The sequence below is a fragment of the Rhinichthys klamathensis genome, unplaced genomic scaffold, assembly GCF_029890125.1.
Source record: "Rhinichthys klamathensis goyatoka isolate OS25496 unplaced genomic scaffold, OSU_Roscu_1.1 h1tg000183l_1, whole genome shotgun sequence".
Classification (NCBI taxonomy): domain Eukaryota; kingdom Metazoa; phylum Chordata; class Actinopteri; order Cypriniformes; family Leuciscidae; genus Rhinichthys; species Rhinichthys klamathensis.
In genome coordinates this window covers 534,425-554,233 of record NW_026606711.1, presented here as the reverse complement: position 1 = coordinate 554,233, position 19,809 = coordinate 534,425, and the positions used below count along the sequence as shown (strand labels likewise).

Below are 19,809 nucleotides of genomic sequence, written 5' to 3'. Positions count from 1 at the left end.
AAGGAAACTATTTGCATACGTTTATTATATATAGTACATTAACATATATAATGTGTGTATGTACTCATTTATATATAGTATATTAATTACATACATTAAATTATATTTCATACATGTGGCAGTAATGTGCTGTTGCATCAAATGGACACTGCAAAGTTAATTTATTTCTTTGTGTAAATTTATTGATTTTTCAAAATTAGACATTTGTATCATACAAAGGCACAAACACTGATTTAGTGCAAAAAGGCACAATCATATAGATTAAAATATCCCTTAAATATCAGATATTTCCCTTTATGAAGCAAAATTAATTTTAAAACAACATCAGAGCAGGATTTCCACTGTGGCACATGAGGCACATAGATACATATATGGTTCAATTCACAGTACGAAGAACACATAAAACAACCATGCATAACCAAAGATAACGGTCCAAAAAAAAAAAACAGCTCTTAAAATGCAACGGGTAAATGTTTTGATGATAGTATATTTTAGTAGTCAAAATTTAGTTTAAACATTCATTTACCATAAAAGTCCTCCAAAAACATTGCATGACGACAGTAAGGAAAGCCTGAGGACGAGTAAACTTCCAGTTGAACTGGTTCAAGTCCTTAGAAGTGCTTTTCTTGTAGCTGTATTTCAGCATTTGAAGTCGAATCACACTGTAGATACATTCACATTTATAGGAGGGGCGTGTGCGTGACTTCACCACATCAGAAATAAAGGGACAGTTCACTCCAAATAAATGTAAAGATTTACTCACCCTAATTACTTCGTTTCAAACCTGTTTGACTTTCGTTTTTGCACCAAATGCAAATCCACATTTGTTAGGTGAACTATCCCTTTAAAAATTTCAGGAGAGATTTGTGCAAGTGAAAACCCTGACACATCTTCACATGACTGAACTTGGCGTTCTCCGCTCGAGCTGGACTTATTTGAGGATTCGACAGCCGTTTCCCATGCAGGACTCCAGCTTGATCAGCCTTTGGTTCATGATCTGCAGAAGGGAAGGATCGACCTTCTTCACAATGTTCTCCAGCTGATGGGGATCTGCCGTCAGGTTGTACACCTCTACAAACGACTGCAGGAGAACACAGGGGAAATTCAATGAGCCCACGTCTACATTCATCTAGATGCATTCGAAAATGGCATTTTCCTGTCAAAATGGTCTGTGAGGTCATGTCGCACTCAATTGCCATTCCATGGATGGTCTAAAATGCCATTGTAGGGCCTATGATTTCCACAATGAATGTAAAAACAACAACAATAATAAAACTTTGAGGGATAATCTCACAATTTGTCTTCTGTTTAAATTTGAACAGTAAACCTTTGTTGTGCAGCATTTTTTGGGTGCAAATAAATTATTAATGTTCTGTCTTCATTTGATTATCACTGTTTTTGATAATAATTTGGTATTGAATCATAAATCCAGAAAAAGTCAAACACAGCACAGCATAAAAAAAAAGCCTAAGTCCCTCCCCTCCGCTTCCGGCTCATGGGACCTTATTTCGGAAAAAACATGTATGGTTCAATGGCGAGAGACAATTCGTCTTTTTATTCCGTCTGAACTGTGCCCTGAATTACACATATAATGTTTGCCAATTTTAAAGATAATTATGAAAGTCAAGAAAGTCGCAGTTTATCATAAAACAGAAGAGTAACATTTAGTTTTATGTGGAAATCGCTCAATGAACTACATCTCCCGGGAAGCGAAACGAGCGAGATCCGCTGCTCGTGTGTGTGCAGTCTGGTACAAAACACTCAGGCATGACGGCGTAACGTAACAATTATAACGTAAGACTATAGAAAAAATGACAGACGTTAGCTTCAGTAAAGTTAGCTTCAGTCATTGAGAGAAAATGTGCGCCTTTGGGGTTTGTAGTCTTTGTAATTACGTATTTTCACAGTCAATACCTCAACAGTTTTACATCAAACTGCGACTTTCTTGACTTTAAAATGTATCTTTTAAATTAACAAGCATCATGTGTGTAATTCAGGGCACAATTCAAACGAGATCAAAATATTTGTTGTCTCTCGCCATTGACTACCATACAATATTTTTCCGAAATAAGGTCCCATGGTGGTCGACCGGAAGGGGAGGGACTTAGGCTCTCGGGTTCCGCAAGTAAAATCTCCATTAATTTTCTCCATCGGGAAATTGATTTTGAACGATAACTTATAAACCATTAAAGACAACCTTACTGTGAGCTGTGAGGTTGTTAATCGCTGGTATTTGCTTCTGCTGAAGCCGTCAGCCCGCGTTATTTCAACTCCGTTATTTAAAAAAAATAGTTTATCAGCAGAATTCATGGTGGTAAAACTACATTACCCATAATGCTGTACAGAAAATTACACCAATGAGTGAGTCGAGACAAGCAAAACGGCAAAAGATCTTGTTAGCTTCGCCCACACCCATGAAGCACCGCAAATTATGTAATCGAGTCGATCTCTCTAAGCCCTTAAAATACTTGAATATTCAATATATATTCATATTTTGCAATAATCTAAGAATCATCAACATTTTTAAATGTGTAGTTTTCTCCATTTCTCAATCGTTTTTAATTTGATTATGCTGTTTACAATGCTTCATGAGATTGTAGTTCTTTCTATCAATAAAGCAAAGTACACAGTCTTGTACCTTTGTATTGTTGTCTACTATTTTGCTTCAAATTAAACTTTGTAGTGTTGTAATTCACCTCGTAGCTGATTGGCTTGGTTCATGGCTTTTTTGTGCATAAATCTTACCAGTTTCATTTATGTATGACTGACAAATACGCACACAATCAAGTTTATTAAAACTGTGCAAGACAAATTCATGGAAATTTTTATATGCGATTCAAATACATAAATATTTTTTTTGTGTTCCCAGGGAATACATGAAGTAATAAAATCCATACTTTGAATGCAATGCAAGTCGATTTGGATAACGGCGGCTGCCTAATGCATAAATGTAAATGTGGATTAGTGTAGCCTGAGTTTTAGTGTAAAGCTCACCTCATTGTCTGCAAACTCACAGTACTGCAGGTCTCCATCCTTCAGAGTTCTGACGCAGGCGTACGTGTTGTTGAAGGCGTCCTCGCATACACAGTCTGGGAAACAATGCTGGAAGAAAGAGGAAATCTTTGGTTTGTATTCTAAGAAAACAGGAGAGGTTGATGGGAAAGTGCTGCATAGGAACACTTACAGCTAGTCCTGGGCCGAGTTTAGGGCAGCTGGGATCTTCAGAAGCAAATCCCTCACCAGTGTACTCCACTAGAAAGAAGGGCCGTTCGGTGCCATTACGCAATGATGGTGCCTTCATGGAGAACATTAGATGAGAAAAGACTCATTTTAGCATTTTTTTTCTCATTGTGACATTATTAGACCGTTTTCATTACTGTAATCCTCATTAACTGAGAATTCACATTAAATATAATTCTCATTCTCTGTATTGTAATGCAAAAAAAGTCATAAACATTATCTTCCTGGGATACACATTTCAAAATTAGCATAAAAGACTAATGGCAGAAAGTATGATTTCCTCAATACAATATTTAGTTGCTTTCTTGTAATGAGATTAAATAATTAAGCAACAATTAAGCACATTTTCTTAAAACTCCTCATATTTTTGTGGAAACACTGATAAAAACAAATTAAGGATTCTTTGATGATCTCTTGTAACATTAGAAATGTCTTAACTGTCACTTTTGATCAATTTAATGCATCTTTGCTGAATACAAGTATTCATTTCTTTCAAAAACAAATCTTATTTTTGAACAGTAGTGTGATATAATGAAATAATGCTGCATTGAGGTAGATAGTGTAGTGAAAAAGGCATTAAAACATGCAAATGAGTAGCACTTGAAACTGCATCAAAATACTTAATTCACAGTACTGTTATGAATAATCTATAATATAGTATAGCACAGTATAAATAATCTATAGTACAGTTCGCAATGGAAAGAAACACACTCCTGGGCAAAAAAATAAATAATGGGCCAAGCACAAAATGGCTAAACACTAAGGTTTTAATTGTCTTAACCACAAATGTCTGCTTGGGAAATGATCTGAATTTAAGCAAATGTACAACTGCTGTCTCAGACAAACAGAATTAAGTTTTTTGGCAGAATATGGGAAGTTGTAAATAACAATGAAACAAGGTGATGCTCCCGAGTGATGTCTTTGAAAATGTGCATCTCTACCACAGTGAAGCATGGAGGAAGAGTGTCATCACAGGTGTTTAGCTGCTGCTATCAATGAGCTGCTTCACTGTTTAAAGTCATTTAATGCTTCGGTGTACAGGAGAATATTGCAGAATGGCTCGCTTCAAACAAATGAAAAAAGTTATCTAAAGAGGAATGAGCAGATTTTATTGTTCAACGAGACAATGTTCCTGCCCAAACTGCAAAGACAACCAAGAAGTGGCTCCAGAACAAGTCCATCAGGCTCTTGCTTTGGCCTGGTCAGATGGTGCGTTCACGTGCTATGGAAAATATGATATTTTCCACTTGTGAACTGGTATTTACCAGTGTGTTGCGTTCAAGTGCTTTTGTTGTCGTAATGTGGTAAAAAGATGGAGATCCAGACCTGTTATTTAGCTAAAACTATTTTAGATTGCTTAAGTCATCTGCTACAGCAAGAAAATGATTTATCAAAACTTAAACGGTAAATAATATGCTGTATATTTTCTAGATCATGAATAGTACATATTTTTACCATTCACAACTCTTGCGTTGCTCTCTGCCATTTTGAAAAGGTCAAAGGTTATCTCATCTCGGCAACTCGTGCATCAAAATATTCTTCGAGTTGCCCAGTGGAAAATACCACATGAGGGGGTGTTCATGTGCATTTTCCATGTCGGCTTTTGGTATTGACCATAATTACCATAGCACGTGAACGCACCAAGAGACCAGATTTAAAGCCTATAGCAAATATTTGGTCTCACATTAAACAAACAAACTGGGAGACATTTTCAACTATTCATGAACTGTTTGAAGACATTAACATTGAGTGGAACAACACCGACTCGTCAATCAGGAAGTTAATTTATCTACAGTATTTGTGCAATCCTTGCTATAATCTTGAACAGTGATTAAGGTTTAAGACCATTAAAAGGCCCCTAAATATATTGCCATTTTTGGCTTGGCCCTTTTTTTTTTTTTTTTACCTAGGAGTGTATATACTGTACACACACACACACACACACACACACACACACACACAATAAGAATATAAATACACATGTACTGAAACAGGAAGTGAAAAACATGACACACTCACCATCTGCGGCAGGAAAGACTGTCCGTCCATGTTGACGGTGGAGAGATTTACTCCAGCGATGTCCAGGATAGTCATGGGAAGATCTATATTCAACACTGGAGACTAGTGGACAGTTTAATAGATGTTACAGCATTTTACGTAAAATAATAGATTTAGACATATCGCTTAATAAATCAGTAATTCATTCCTCTAACCTGAAGTGTTTGGTTAGCTTTGATTCCTGGACCCCGAACCAAGAGGGGGATGCGAATGTCGAAATCATACAGTTGTCTCTTGTCAATGGGCAATGAGAACTGGCCTGAAATTGATTTTTAAAATATGGTGTTATTAAGACAGACAGTAACACATGTAACCGTGGCGATAGAGGACGCACCAGTGTGATAGCCGTGATCAGACGTGTAGATGATGTACGTGTTGTCCAGTTCCTTCACTGAATCCAGTTTCTTAATCAGCTGTTCCACCATGTCGTCCACAGACAGAAGCGTCTGCCACCTATCAGAGATATTAAATACACATCATATCACATTACATTGTGATGTGATAAAACTTGTCATGAAATCTGTATTTTTGTACCTCCTGCGGAAAGCGTCATCAAGGTACTCAATGGAGCTGTTTGGCATGGGATTCACAGGCTGTCGTAATAACCAATGTTTGTCCTGAGATCAGAGAAAGAGCATTTAATCTTACGCTCATGAGGCCACTCACATCTGACCGTTTTCATTTAGCTTCATTTGACAGACTAAAAGAACAACTAAAACTGAAATATACATTTATAAAAAGGCAAAACAGCAAACAAAAAATACTAAATTTAAGTAAAAAAAAAAAAAAAAAAAAAAAAAAAAAAAGCGAATTCAAAATATTAATAAAAGCTATAATATTATGACAATTATACTAAAATAATGATTGGATCAAAATATAAGCAAGCCACTTTGAAAATACAGACAAAAAAATTCAACAGGCAACATACAAAATACACAAATAATAAAATATTAATATATATATATATATATATAATATATATATATATATATATATATATATATATATATATATATATATATATATATATAAATACAATTGATGGACAATATAAAACTTACTAAAACATGCTTATTTACCAAGTAATATAAATTAATAAAATATACAGTATATATTAATTACATGTATTATAGTGCTGTCCAATCACGATTAATCACAAATGTAAAAAATACAAACATATATAATATTATACATTTACAATCTTTTATGTTAGATGCGATTAATTGATTTGAGAGCACTCATTTATTAACAGACTCAGTGGCTGGTATTATTTAAATCGAATTAACAAAATATTTAAGAAAGCATATAAAAAAAAATCATGCTTTAAAAAACATACTTCTTGCACCATTTAAAAAAATAAAATACAACTATCACCACCAATATTATTTAAGTAAAATACAAAATTAATTTAGATTAAATCTGCTATGAAATATTGTGAGAAAAATGGCTGCTGAAAGATGTGAATATTTACAGAGAAATATAAAATATTATTTATACACATTTATATATAAATTACAAATCTTTTTGATATAAAATAATATTTTACTAATATTTATATTACTTATTTTTAGATTAGTTTTCTCTAAGCTTAAAATATCGTGGGAAGTCAATCTTGTTAAATGCATTTAAGCCTGCAGTGCTTGCTCGTAACCTATCAGATGTCAAGGTGGATGAAACTGTAAGCTGAACCTTTCCAGGCTTGTTGAAGCTGCCGTCGCGTGGCGCTCTGACGTCGCTGAAGGTCTTCTGATGCTGCGGGGCGGCCGTCCACGGCGAATGAGGAGACGGAGGACACAACATCATGAAGAACGGATAATTGGGGCTCCGCTCCTCCAGAAAATGCAGCGACCGGTTCAACTAGAATCAACAAAGACTTTATTTCAGAACCATCTGTTTTAAATGTAATATATAACTTTATGCAAACAAACCAGATTTTATGGCACTTCATGTGGTTTGATAGTGGATCACATTTTAAGACCTGATTGTACGAATTAAAAACATGCCTCAAAAAAGGTTTCCTTTTTTTTGGTTGATATTTTATCTAATGCAATAACATTCATATTTTTAAACAAAAACAATTTAAATTTTTACTGCAGATGCACTGTTTTTTAGCTGTTCCTAAAGCTCCCTATTAGTTAACTAAAACCGTTACTCGAAATAAAATAAATATTATCATTAGAAGTAAAATTTTGATGTTAAATCCACTATTGTTTGATATACAATCATTCTACGATTACCTCAAAAGTAACGTACAGAAAAACGACGAAAAAATTATTATGCATTACACCCAACACAGGTGGAGAATTACTATTGTGAGTGGAGTTTAATCTTTTTCCAGGACACCTGACCTTAGTTAAACAATAACAGAGCAGGTTTTAGTGTCAGATTAAGGGCTATAAACCAACATTACAGCAAGTATCAAAGGGGTCCAGTCATGAATCTTGCAGAAGTCACGACACACTGCTGACGTGAGGAGGCTTGATCTAACATGCAATGCAACTGTGTGGGTTATTATTCACAATGAGGCAAACAGCTCGTATCTTGTTCTAAAACAGCCAATTGCAACATTATTTGATAACCAGATTGTGTTAACTGATCCATTTCACACGTAAAACATGTTTAGCAGGTGATGAGGCAAATTCATTGGCTTTCACATTTACAAGGAAGCAAATAGTCGCACTTCAGTATATATATAGTGATATTATAATGACAAGTTTCAACTTAATGTCAAATTCAAATTGACTATTTACTTCACAAGAAGACTAGGATTGTGTGTTTGAAAACTATTTATCAGTACAACTTATTCAAAATAAGTCATAACTTGTCTTTGACAGATTTTAAAACCCTTTCTAACATATAAAATAAATAAGTCATGCATTGTATTCCTCATTGAATATCCAGTTTCACCCAGAAGTACATCGCAGTATTGAAGTAAAATTGAAGCCTTAATACTGACTCTACACTTTAAAGCATTAAAGACTCACAACCAGGTCTGTGAGATAGTCCTTCTCATAGTTGTCCCCATGTTTTTCCTCTTTTCCATTCACAGAAAGTGTGTAATTGTAATACTGAGAGTTTCCCACCTGTGGATACACAAATAAAACCATAAGATCACACTGAAATTAACATACGCACAATGAAAAACCTGCCATAAAACAATCAGTAAAAGCGAGATTAAACGGTTAAAACTGGATCTGCTTTTGCGGTGCAGGATGTGATGAAACCAGCTCACATGACTGTACTAAACCATGCGTTCTGCGTGAATGCGTGTCTATCGGTGACTGACACTGTGTATAGCTTTTCCCTGCTGATCTGAATGCAGATATAGTGAAACAGGAAGTAATGTGGGACTGATGCTTCAGTTCGTGACTTACCAGCGCGTGCCATTGGTCCCAGCCGGGAGGCACATGAGCCACACCGCCTGCGTCCTTACTTCCATACTGAAGACACGGAGAGGGATTTATACAAGATGAGTGTAAACAGAATCTCACAATACTGGTCAAAACATGCCAGAGTCATACTGCCCCCTTCAAATTTAAACAGAAACAAATAAACTGTTTTTTGTTGATGAAATGAAAGCCATTTTAAGATTTTTTTTCCCCCCATTATTTCCATGACAATTAAGCATATTTAATCTCTCCCAATTCTCATTACAATAATGCAAAAAAAGTATATTAAATAGTATTTTACATGGTAGCATTTGTTGTATTAGTGCTGATTGAAATAAGTATAAGTATCTATCCTTGTGTTATAAGTAGGGCTGTCAAATGATTAATCACGATTAAACTTATAAGTATTATAGAGTTTTGATTATAGTAATCAGAATTTGGGAGTAAAATGTGCCTTTATTATCATAATGATTAAGCACATCATTTTTTTTTAGAGCTTTTTTTTTATTTTTTATTTTTTTATTTCAGGTGAAATATGACCAGGACTGGAAAGTAGTTGAAGAGAAAAACTTCTTAATCTCTTAAAGGGACAGTTCACCCAAAAATTAAGATTCTGTCATCATTTACTCACCCACAAGTTGCTCCAAATCTGTATGAGTTTCATTCTTCTGCTGAACACAGAGCAAGATATTTTGAAGAATGTTGGTAACCAAACAGTAGATGGACCCCATTGACTTCCATAGTTGTTTTTTTCCTACTATGAAAGTCAATGGCAACAGCCAACCGTTTGGTTACCAGTGTTGTGCCGTTCATGAACTCGTTCATATTTTGGGCGAACGTGAACTGAACGTACTGTATTACTGCCTGATGAACGTTACTGTGAACTCGTTCATTCTGGTGTCTGTGAACGCACGCTCTCTCAGTTTAACTTCGTTCAATAGGGTGCCAGATTTCTATAGAGCCTTCCAGGCGAAAACCTGGCTAAAACACACCGTAAACATGTAGCAAATATAGCAAATCCTTAATATGTAGCAAAAGAAACACCCAATCTGGCAACACCAGCCACCAGTGTCGCTCCGCCACATGCGCCATCAAAACAAAAAGCAGCATGTAGTCGACAAAGCAGTGAGCGAGGAGGCGGCGTATGATCATTTAAACGAGTTTTATGCAAGGTCAGTGAGGATGGGAAAAATCTTTCGTTTCTGTGCAAACTTTACCCGCCGACAGGGGCGGGCGGGCGGCGCCAGATCATTTTTAACGCAGGTGCTGAGGGGGTGCTAGATCATTGACAGGGGGAGCTGCACAATTAGCCTATATATATATACACTCACCGGCCACTTTATTAGGTACCCCATGCTAGTAACGGGTTGGACCCCCTTTTGCCTTCAGAACTGCCTCAATTCTTCGTGGCATAGATTCAACAAGGTGCTGGAAGCATTCCTCAGGGAGTTTGGTCCATATTGACATGATGGCATCACACAGTTGCCGCAGATTTGTCGGCTGCACATCCATGATGCGAATCTCCCGTTCCACCACATCCCAAAGATGCTCTATTGGGTTGAGATCTGGTGACTGTGGAGGCCATTTTAGTACAGTGAACTCATTGTCATGTTCAAGAAACCAATTTGAAATGATTAGAGCTTTGTGACATGGTGGAAGTAGCCATCAGAGGATGGGTACATGGTGGCCATAAAGGGATGGACATGGTCAGAAACAATGCTCAGGTAGGCCGTGGCATTTAAACGATGCCCAATTGGCACTAAGGGGCCTAAAGTGTGCCAGGAAAACATCCCCCACACCATTACACCACCACCACCAGCCTGCACAGTGGTAACAAGGCATGATGGTTCCATGTTCTCATTCTGTTTACGCCAAATTCTGACTCTAACATCTGAATGTCTCAACAGAAATCGAGACTCATCAGACCAGGCAACATTTTTTCAGTCTTCAACTGTTCAATTTTGGTGAGCTCTTGCAAATTGTAGCCTCTTTTTCCTATTTGTAGTGGAGATGAGTGGTACCCGGTGGAGTCTTCTGCTGTTGTAGCCCATCCGCCTCAAGGTTGTGCGTGTTGTGGCTTCACAAATGCTTTGCTGCATACCTCGGTTGTAACGAGTGGTTATTTCAGTCACTGTTGCCCTTCTATCAGCTCGAACCAGTCTGGCCATTCTCCTCTGACCTCTGGCATCAACAAGGCATTTCCGCCCACAGAACTGCCGCTCACTGGATGTTTTTTCTTTTTCGGACCATTCTCTGTAAACCCTAGAGATGGTTGTGCGTGAAAATCCCAGTAGATTAGCAGTTTCTGAAATACTCAGACCAGCCCTTCTGGCACCAACAATCATGCCACGTTCAAAGTCACTCAAATCACCTTTCTTCCCCATACTGATGCTCGGTTTGAACTGCAGGAGATTGTCTTGACCATGTCTACATGCCTAAATGCACTGAGTTGCCGCCATGTGATTGGCTGCTTAGAAATTAAAGTCCCTGTAAAGTCAAAATTTTGTATGTGTTCTGAGTTTGTCACACGACAGAAAAATGTGTTATTAGCCACCCTGCCAAATTTGAATGATAAAAAAAGCCAGCAAGTACATAAAATAAGCTATCAAAATCTTGAAAAAATGAGCAGTAGTCTCTGCTCTCAAACGCTGGGGGCGTGTCCGCTGGCTGCGCTGAAACCACGCCCACTCGCAGGAAAGCTGCCGTCGCCACACTCAACTCTACAGCCGGAATAGATGCTCGCACGGTGGGCACGCACTGCCGATGATGGCACCAGTTGTCTGCGCGACGGGAGGATGAATGCCGAGGCGGAAGATAGTCGGTTCGGGCCCATTCACCAGTAACAACGGATTATCAGTGAATGTCTCAGTTGTCTCCGACGAAAGTTTATAAAACTATCCCGTGTAAAATGATCACTTACAGAGGCGGGTGTCGGCGGTGATCCTCAGCTCTCCATCAAGGTTGGCTCTTCATAAAATTAATCCACTTCTTCTTGATGTAATCGTTGTTCTGAAATTTAAATAAGGACACCGATCTGTTTTGTATGTGATCCGGTGATCGCATCCAGGTAGTAGGCCTACGCATTTCCATGACGAAGGCATAGCTAGCTAGCAATCTGTAGGCTGCTGTAGTAACTAATAGTACTGACCGTAACTCACGATTGAGTGGCAAAACTGATGCGAATGTGCTCTATTGTTAGGGGAGCGGACAGCCTCAGTGCGTCATCAAGTAGGGGCGTGTCCAGGAGCTCAGGGGCTCCAGTGCGTCATCGAGCCCCGTTTTAGCCCCGCCCAAAAAATCCGGAAAATAGCAATGGTGAAAAACTGTTTAACGGTCTAACTCCACAATTCAGTACTTCACAGTTCACAGTCTTTGTAATATGTTTTAGCAATACATTTCTAACATTTATAATGTGTTTAGATTTTTTTTTTTTAAATTGCCTTTACAGGGACTTTAAGTGTTAACGAGCAGTTGGACAGGTGTACCTAATAAAGTGGCCGGTGAGTGTATATATATATATATATATATATATACACACTATTATTTAAATGAGCAAAATTAAATGATGAGATGTGCTCCAGTTCACGTGCAATGCAATCGCGCCTCCTTATCTTTATCATATTGTCTGCTATATTTGCTTCTTATTTAGGCTATTATACCCAGTCAATTGGTTGATGAAAAATTTATTAAAATTAAGATACAATTTATACAAAACGAAAACTTTAAAAAAGGCTTTCTACAAAACAAAACTTAATTTATACTTAACATAAAAAAATTAAAATCCTTTTCCTTTAAATCCTCACTTGTCTGGCTTATGCTACTCCGAGCAATGTCCGAACTTGGTATTTTGAGCACTTCTTGCGTTGTTTTTGCCTTTTCACGATGACTCGCTTGGTTTAGTCCTCAGTTGAGTCGCTTTGGATTAAAGCGTCTGCTAAAATAAATGACTAAATGTAAATGTGTAAATGTAAATTTAGTGGTCAAAATCATGCCTGACCCATCATATCTTCCGATATATCGCGCATCTTACTCATGCTGTTCATCAGCATAGATGTAAAAAAAAAAAAAAAAAAACGTATTATAATATTTGAACAAAAATGAAATTAAATGCGCTTATTTAATGGCTACAACACACATATAGTTAGCCTGGTTCTACCAGACTCTCGTACATTTCATTTGTACAGAGAGTCTGGCCTCGCTCCATTGAGAAACGTTTACTTCCTTGTAGGCGGGTTCTCTGTTAAAGTTCAAAACTATTGGATCTGCCCAGAGTCACTCAGGATCTGCCATAGCCAATCGCTAACGTGTGGTCGTGACGTATGTCATGCGCCGAAACCGGCTGGAAACAAGTCCGAATTCCATATTCATAAATCTAAATATCTAAATGCTAAACCTCTCTTTCTTATATTTGTGAAAGAATTTTAAAAATACCTCTTTTCAATTAAGTTGTCTGAGAACAAAAAAAGCCTTAAAAACATTATCTGTTTGTAATTATTTGCCTTTTTTCAGTATCATGTTTTTCTCTTAACTTGTTAATGTTTATTTTATATTATCCCCCTGTTTTTTTTTTTTTTTTTTCTTTTTTTTTTTTTTATGTTTTCTTTTATTACTTGTGTATTGTTTTAAGCAATAAAAAAAACAAGTTCAAAATGATCAGAGGATTATGTTTAAAATAAGATGTCTGTCAACGAGAGCTGCATGTTTTGTTCATCGAATTTAAGAGTTCAAGGAACAATTTTAAATGTATATTTTGACACTAAGGACAGTGATGTATTCAGTCAACTGTTGAAGCTGGGTGTAATCATTAACACTACGCCGCTGCGGGCGTTTCGGATCTGCCACAAATGCTGTACAGTGATCATCGTGCACGCCGAGCTGCCCAGCACGAACTCCTAACCTTTCTGCCTCCCTCACTTGGTCCTCCATTAGTGCAACAAGAGGAGACGACAACAACTATAGGCTTTGCATCCCTATCGTTCGCCTTAGCTAACTCATTCACCACTAGCGGAGTGAGCTGGAAAATTAAACTTTTCCCGAACCCCGTGGGGAGGAGGGCCACAACATCATGGCCACCAACAACACTTAGCAAACATTGATCTTGCTCCAGCTTTAACTTCTGTATATTCGGAAGTTTTGCAACAACGGACCGAATAGATTTTCTCTCGTCTTTCTCCGCTGCCGTCACTGAACTCCAACTCAAACTGACGCGCTACATCAACGTCATCGTTCTCAGCCACTCCCTCTATTCGCTGATAGGTTTCCAGAAATCAATTTTTTGTAGGACCAAAGAATACACAGCAGTCCCAGACGTAGTACTGAAGGAAAATGAAATTGAGCGGAAGTGCGTAGGAGGGCGGAGCCAGGCTAACATATAGTGGGCCTGACTCTCTAAATATTGAAACAATTAACATTAACAATGCTGAAGTGCAGTTAATTAATAGTAAATGTTAACTAATCTAATTAAGGGTTACCGATTTTTTATACACCGATTCAGAGGTCTCGTGAGTTCAGTGTTGGACATGTCAGTTGTTTTAACTATTCATTAAAGTGAATGGTTAAAATGAGTCATTCGTTTGCGTATCGGACGTGTGGACTTCTACGGCACGCTTGTGATTATCTCAATAGCGTCGGCAGTTTAGGACATCGCACAAGATTTGCGTCAATACAGAAAACATATCACTGGATAGGTTTTTTCGTTTATTGAAATTTGGTTTAGGTCAGCTGAATGGGCGGAACGCTTTTTACAGATGATAAGCTGGGCAACGTGGTTTTTTTTTAGCACAATTCACACACCGCGGTAATTCAGGAGAACAAATCTCCAAATGCTCCACGTGAAACTGCGGTCTTCCGTCCTTTTACTATCGTGATTCGTGTCAATTGATTTTGATTAATATGCGCGAGAAGTGTTTAAAGACGTGAGAGGGCCGGGGCTCTCTCTCTCTGCTCGTGATGCGCCCTGTCAAGCGCAGCAGTCATTCTATTCTACATCACTCACCGATCAAAAAAGGCTTTGGCGGGACAAAAATTTGCCGTTATTATGTCGAAACACCGAGATATTATATTGAAATAACGACTTAATATCTCGAAATAACATATATTTGAATATAATTGATTCCAGAATCCAGACATTATTTTGGGGGGTGCTATCGGGGTGCTTTGGTCTTTCTTGGGGGTGCTGAAGCACCTGCTAGCCCCTCCCTAGCGCCGCCCATGCCCGCCGATAAAATAATTGCTGTCTGTGGTTGTATATGGACTGTGGCAATAATTTAAAAACAAAATAGCTCGCAGCAACATATGGAAAAAAAATTTGGAACAATTTTTTGGAACTGTGAACTTAGTTCTAAATTTTGAAGTATGACCTGAACTAGTTCATTTTAAAATTTGTGAACTGAACTTTGAACTAGTTTATGTAAAAAGTGAACTTTCCCAACACTGTTGGTTACTAACATTCTTCAAAAATATCTTGTTCTGTGTTCAGAAGAAGAAAAAAATTTATACACGGTTTGAAACAACATGAGGGTGAGTAAATGATGACATTTTTGGGTGAACTGTCCCTTTAAGAATGTTGTTGGTTAAGAACATTTCAAATATTTGAAGGATTTGTGAAGAGCTTCTGATAACATTGTTGACAATTTAACACTCTGCAAATAGGCCAGTGAAGACCTAATAGGAAATAGGCCCTCTATTTCATAGAGTCCCAGACGGGTAAAAGGCTGACCTGATTCAGGTATTTCCCCCCGTAGAAGGTCTGGTAGTGCATCTTATTGAGGTAAACCGGAAAGGCGAAGGGCTCGACCTCTTTCTGCCACGTCACGCTGCTGCAGTTGCCAGAGATGGAGTTATTTCGGACTAAATGATTGTGTGGATATTTGCCACTGAGGATGCTGCTACGACTGGGACAGCACAGAGGGGTGGCAGTGAACTAAACACAACAGGAAAGGAGAAACTTGTGATATTTGATCAGCTCTGTGAAAAGCTCTTCATGGCTGAGCACTCACCGCATTGGAGAAAGTCACACCAGCATCACCGATCAGTACTTTGGTCTTCTTCATGGGAGTCTGCGGAAACAGAAAGACTTAATGTGACTCTTATAGCATTAATATAATGCATCATCTGTAACACCTAAAATGTCAACAGGATGTATTATTTCACACACTAATTTTCACCTAATGACTCACTTCTGGGAACTTGATATGAAACAACTGCAGGTTCAAAATGACTTTAACATGCTCTCCCTGCCTGACCAGCATGAGACTGGTTTAGCCTAGTATATATACACATTTAAAAGCATATTAGAAATCTGTTATGTTGTATACAGGTCCTTCTAAAAAAATTAGCATATTGTGATAAAGTTCATTATTTTCCATAATGTAATGATAAAAATTAAACTTTCATATATTTTAGATTCATTGCACACCAACTGGAATATTTCAGGTCTTTTATTGTTTTAATACTGATGATTTTGGCGTACAGCTCATGAAAACCCAAAATTCCTGTCTCAAAAAATTAGCATATTTCATCCGACCAATAAAATAAGTGTTTTTAATAAAAAAAAAAAAAGTCAACCTTCAAATAATTATGTCAGTTATGCACTCAATAGTCAATACTTGGTCGGGAATCCTTTTGCAGAAATGACTGCTTCAATGCGGCGTGGCATGGAGGCAATCAGCCTGTGGCACTGCTGAGGTGTTCTGGAGGCCCAGGATGCTTCGATAGCGGCCTTAAGCTCATCCAGAGTGTTGGGTCTTGCGTCTCTCAACTTTCTCTTCACAATATCCCACAGATTCTCTATGGGGTTCAGGTCAGGAGAGTTGGCAGGCCAATTGAGCACAGTGATACCATGGTCAGTAAACCATTTACCAGTGGTTTTGGCACTGTGAGCAGGTGCCAGGTCATGCTGAAAAATGAAATCTTCATCTCCATAAAGCTTTTCAGCAGATGGAAGCATGAAGTGCTCCAAAATCTCCTGATAGCTAGCTGCATTGACCCTGCCCTTGATAAAACACAGTGCGCCAACACCAGCAGCTGACATGGCACCCCAGACCATCACTGACTGTGGGTACTTGACACTGGACTTCAGGCATTTACATTGGCATTTCCTTCTCACCAGTCTTCCTCCAGACTCTGGCACCTTGATTTCCGAATGACATGCAAAACTGAGCAACAGTCCAGTGCTGCTTCTCTGTAGCCCAGGTCAGGCGCTTCTGGTTCAAAAGTGGCTTGACCTGGGGAATGCGGCACCTGTAGCCCATTTCCTGCACACGCCTGTGCACGATGGCTCTGGATGTTTCTACTCCAGACTCAGTCCACTGCTTCCGCAGGTCCCCCAAGGTGTGGAATCGGTCCTTCTCCACAATCTTCCTCAGGGTCCGGTCACCTCTTCTCGTTGTGCAGCGTTTCCCACTGAGGTGCCTTGATACAGCACTCTGGGAACAACCTATTTGTTCAGAAATTTCTTTCTGTCTTACCCTCTTGCTTGAGGGTGTCAATGATGGCCTTCTGGACAGCAGTCAGGTCGGCAGTCTTACCCATGATTGCGGTTTTGAGTAATGAAACAGGCTGGGAGTTTTTAAAAGCCTCAGGAATCTTTTGCAGGTGTTTAGAGTTAATTAGTTTATTCAGATGATTAGGTTAATAGCTCGTTTAGATACCCTTTTCATGATATGCTAATTTTTTGAGACAGGAATTTTGGGTTTTCATGAGCTGTATGCCAAAATCATCAGTATTAAAACAATAAAAGACCTGAAATATTTCAGTTGGTGTGCAATGAATCTAAAATATATGAAAGTTTAATTTTTATCATTACATTATGGAAAATAATGAACTTTATCACAATATGCTAATTTTTTTAGAAGGACCTGTATAACACTGGTGGTCAAAAGTTTGGAATAGATGTATTTGTTTGGTTAGTTTTGAAGGAAGTCTCTCCTGCTCGCCAAGGCTGCATTTATTTGACAAAAATACAGTAAAGAATACCTGAAGGATCATGTGACACTGAAGACTGGAGTAATGATGCTGAAAATTCAGCTTTGATCACAGGAATAAATTACATTTTAAAAAGCATAACAATAGAAAGCAGTTATTTTAAATTGTAATAATATTTCACAATATTACAGTTTTCACTGTACTTTATGTATTGTGAGTGACATATTACAAAACTTTAAATAACTGCTTTCTATTTGAATACGTTTTAAAATTAATATTTTATATTATTTATTTTAGGATTTAAAATGTATTCCTGTGATCAAAGCTGGAATTTTCAGCATCATTACTCCAGTCTGCAGTGTCACATGATCCTTCAGAAATCATTCTAATATGCTGATTTATTATCAATGTCGGTAACAGCTGTGCTGCTTAATATTTGTATCAAATATTACTTTTTTCAGGATTCATTGATGAATAAAAAGCATTTATTCAAAATAGAAATATTTTCTAACAATATAAATCTTTACCGTCACTTTTTTTTAAAATCAATTTAACACATCCTTGCTGAATAAAAGTATTAATTTCTTTTAAACAATTTCTGACCCCAAACTTTTGAACAGTAGTGTATATTGTTACAAAAGATTACTATTTTAAATAAATCCAATTATTTTTTACTTTTTTCTTTTACTTTTTATTCATCAGGGAATCCTGAAAAAAGTATCAAAATATTAAGCAGCACAACGGTTTCCAACATTGATAATAAATCATCATATTATAATGATTTCTAAAGGATCATGTGACTAAAGACTGAAGTAATGATGCTGAAAATTCAGCTTTGCATCACAGAAATAAATTAAATAAGTACATTCAAATAGAAAACCATTATTTTAAATTGTAATAGCATTTCACATTACTGTTTTTTTCTGTATTTTTTATCAAATAAATGCAGGCTTGATGAGCAGAAGATACTTTTAAAAAGGAAACATTAAAAATAGTAATATATTTTTGGACGTACACCAAAGTAGTACCATTGTATTTTTGGAAGTTCACTGAAATACTATGTCAATATAGTGTATGGACTTCAGAACCATGTTAAATATCAAAGTACCATGGTATTACTATTTATTAAGTTACCAGAACGGTAGCTACTTTTGTTCAAAGGTGGTATTGTCATGGTGCAGCACGACCAATAAAAAAACATTTGTAGTGTACTTTTGTACACTTACCATTCCCCCCATTTGCACATCCTGGTCGTCGGTGAGAATGAGAATGATGTTGTTCAGTTTGACGCATTCTGAACACCTGAGCGTGCAGGTGAGAAGAGTGACGAGCACACAGGTGGACACGACGCGCGCGCTGGACGTGCACTGACCGAAGCGCGAGCTCGCCATGAGGCCAAAATCAGGTCCAAATCAGCCCAAACCCGCGATCTGTGTGTGTGCGTGCCTGCCTGCCCGGAGACACGGAGTCCGTCGAGCACAAGAGGGTTTCGCGTGGCGAACTGCAGCTCTCGCGGACCACGGTGGGATGAGCTGAGAAAGTTTGAGGAAGTGAGACGCTCAGTGTGTCATATGACTTCAGCCTGATATAACAGCTGATACATTTACACAGTCATAGTTCAATTAAGTAATATAATCAGAAAATGAATCGCTGTTTTGTAGTTTTTCTTCCACTGACACAAAGTTTGTGCCTGTTAAAGGATGTTCTGAGTACTTTGCATCGTTTTATTTTTATTTTTTATTTTTTTATGTGGATAATGTTCTGACAAAACAAAATCGTCCACAATCTTCTATTAGATTTGTTTTTTTTAAATATGACATGTAAGTTTAATAATTTATATGACATTTTATATGGAAAAATGTATATATTTATATTATTTAAATTCACGCATGTTATAAGAATTGTATATCATCATCGTCAATAAAGAGAAATAGGACTAAACCATAAATACATATTCCTCTCAAATCAACTAAATAACATGACAATGCCTGCGCGTTTTATTTCAAGGTCACACCCCCTCCCTTTCACGTGATTGTTTTTTATTTGTTTAGAATCGAAAATGACTTGGTATTGTAAATGCATTTGAGGATCAAGAAAAACTTTCTGGACTTTTCGAATTCATTGTTTTATTTATGTTTTATTTTAATTCTTAGTGAAGTTAATGTGGCAATTATGTCTGCACCCAGTCGGAACATTT

General features: G+C 37.4%; 1 protein-coding gene across 1 annotated transcript; it reads right to left on the bottom strand.

The window, feature by feature from the left end:
- Positions 1–293: 293 nt before the first annotated feature.
- gnsb (glucosamine (N-acetyl)-6-sulfatase (Sanfilippo disease IIID), b) lies at positions 294–19,076 on the bottom strand. The gene is made up of 13 exons (XM_056261523.1): positions 18,839–19,076; positions 15,686–15,745; positions 15,406–15,609; positions 8,673–8,738; positions 8,283–8,381; positions 6,988–7,155; positions 5,833–5,915; positions 5,633–5,751; positions 5,454–5,557; positions 5,260–5,361; positions 3,185–3,295; positions 2,995–3,102; positions 294–1,081 (listed from the first exon to the last, which is right to left on the bottom strand). The coding sequence occupies exons 1-13, from the start codon at positions 19,001–19,003 to the stop codon at positions 932–934; spliced, it is 1,539 nt and encodes a 512-aa protein (XP_056117498.1). The 5' UTR covers positions 19,004–19,076; the 3' UTR covers positions 294–931.
- Between the last annotated feature and the right edge of the window lie 733 nt (positions 19,077–19,809).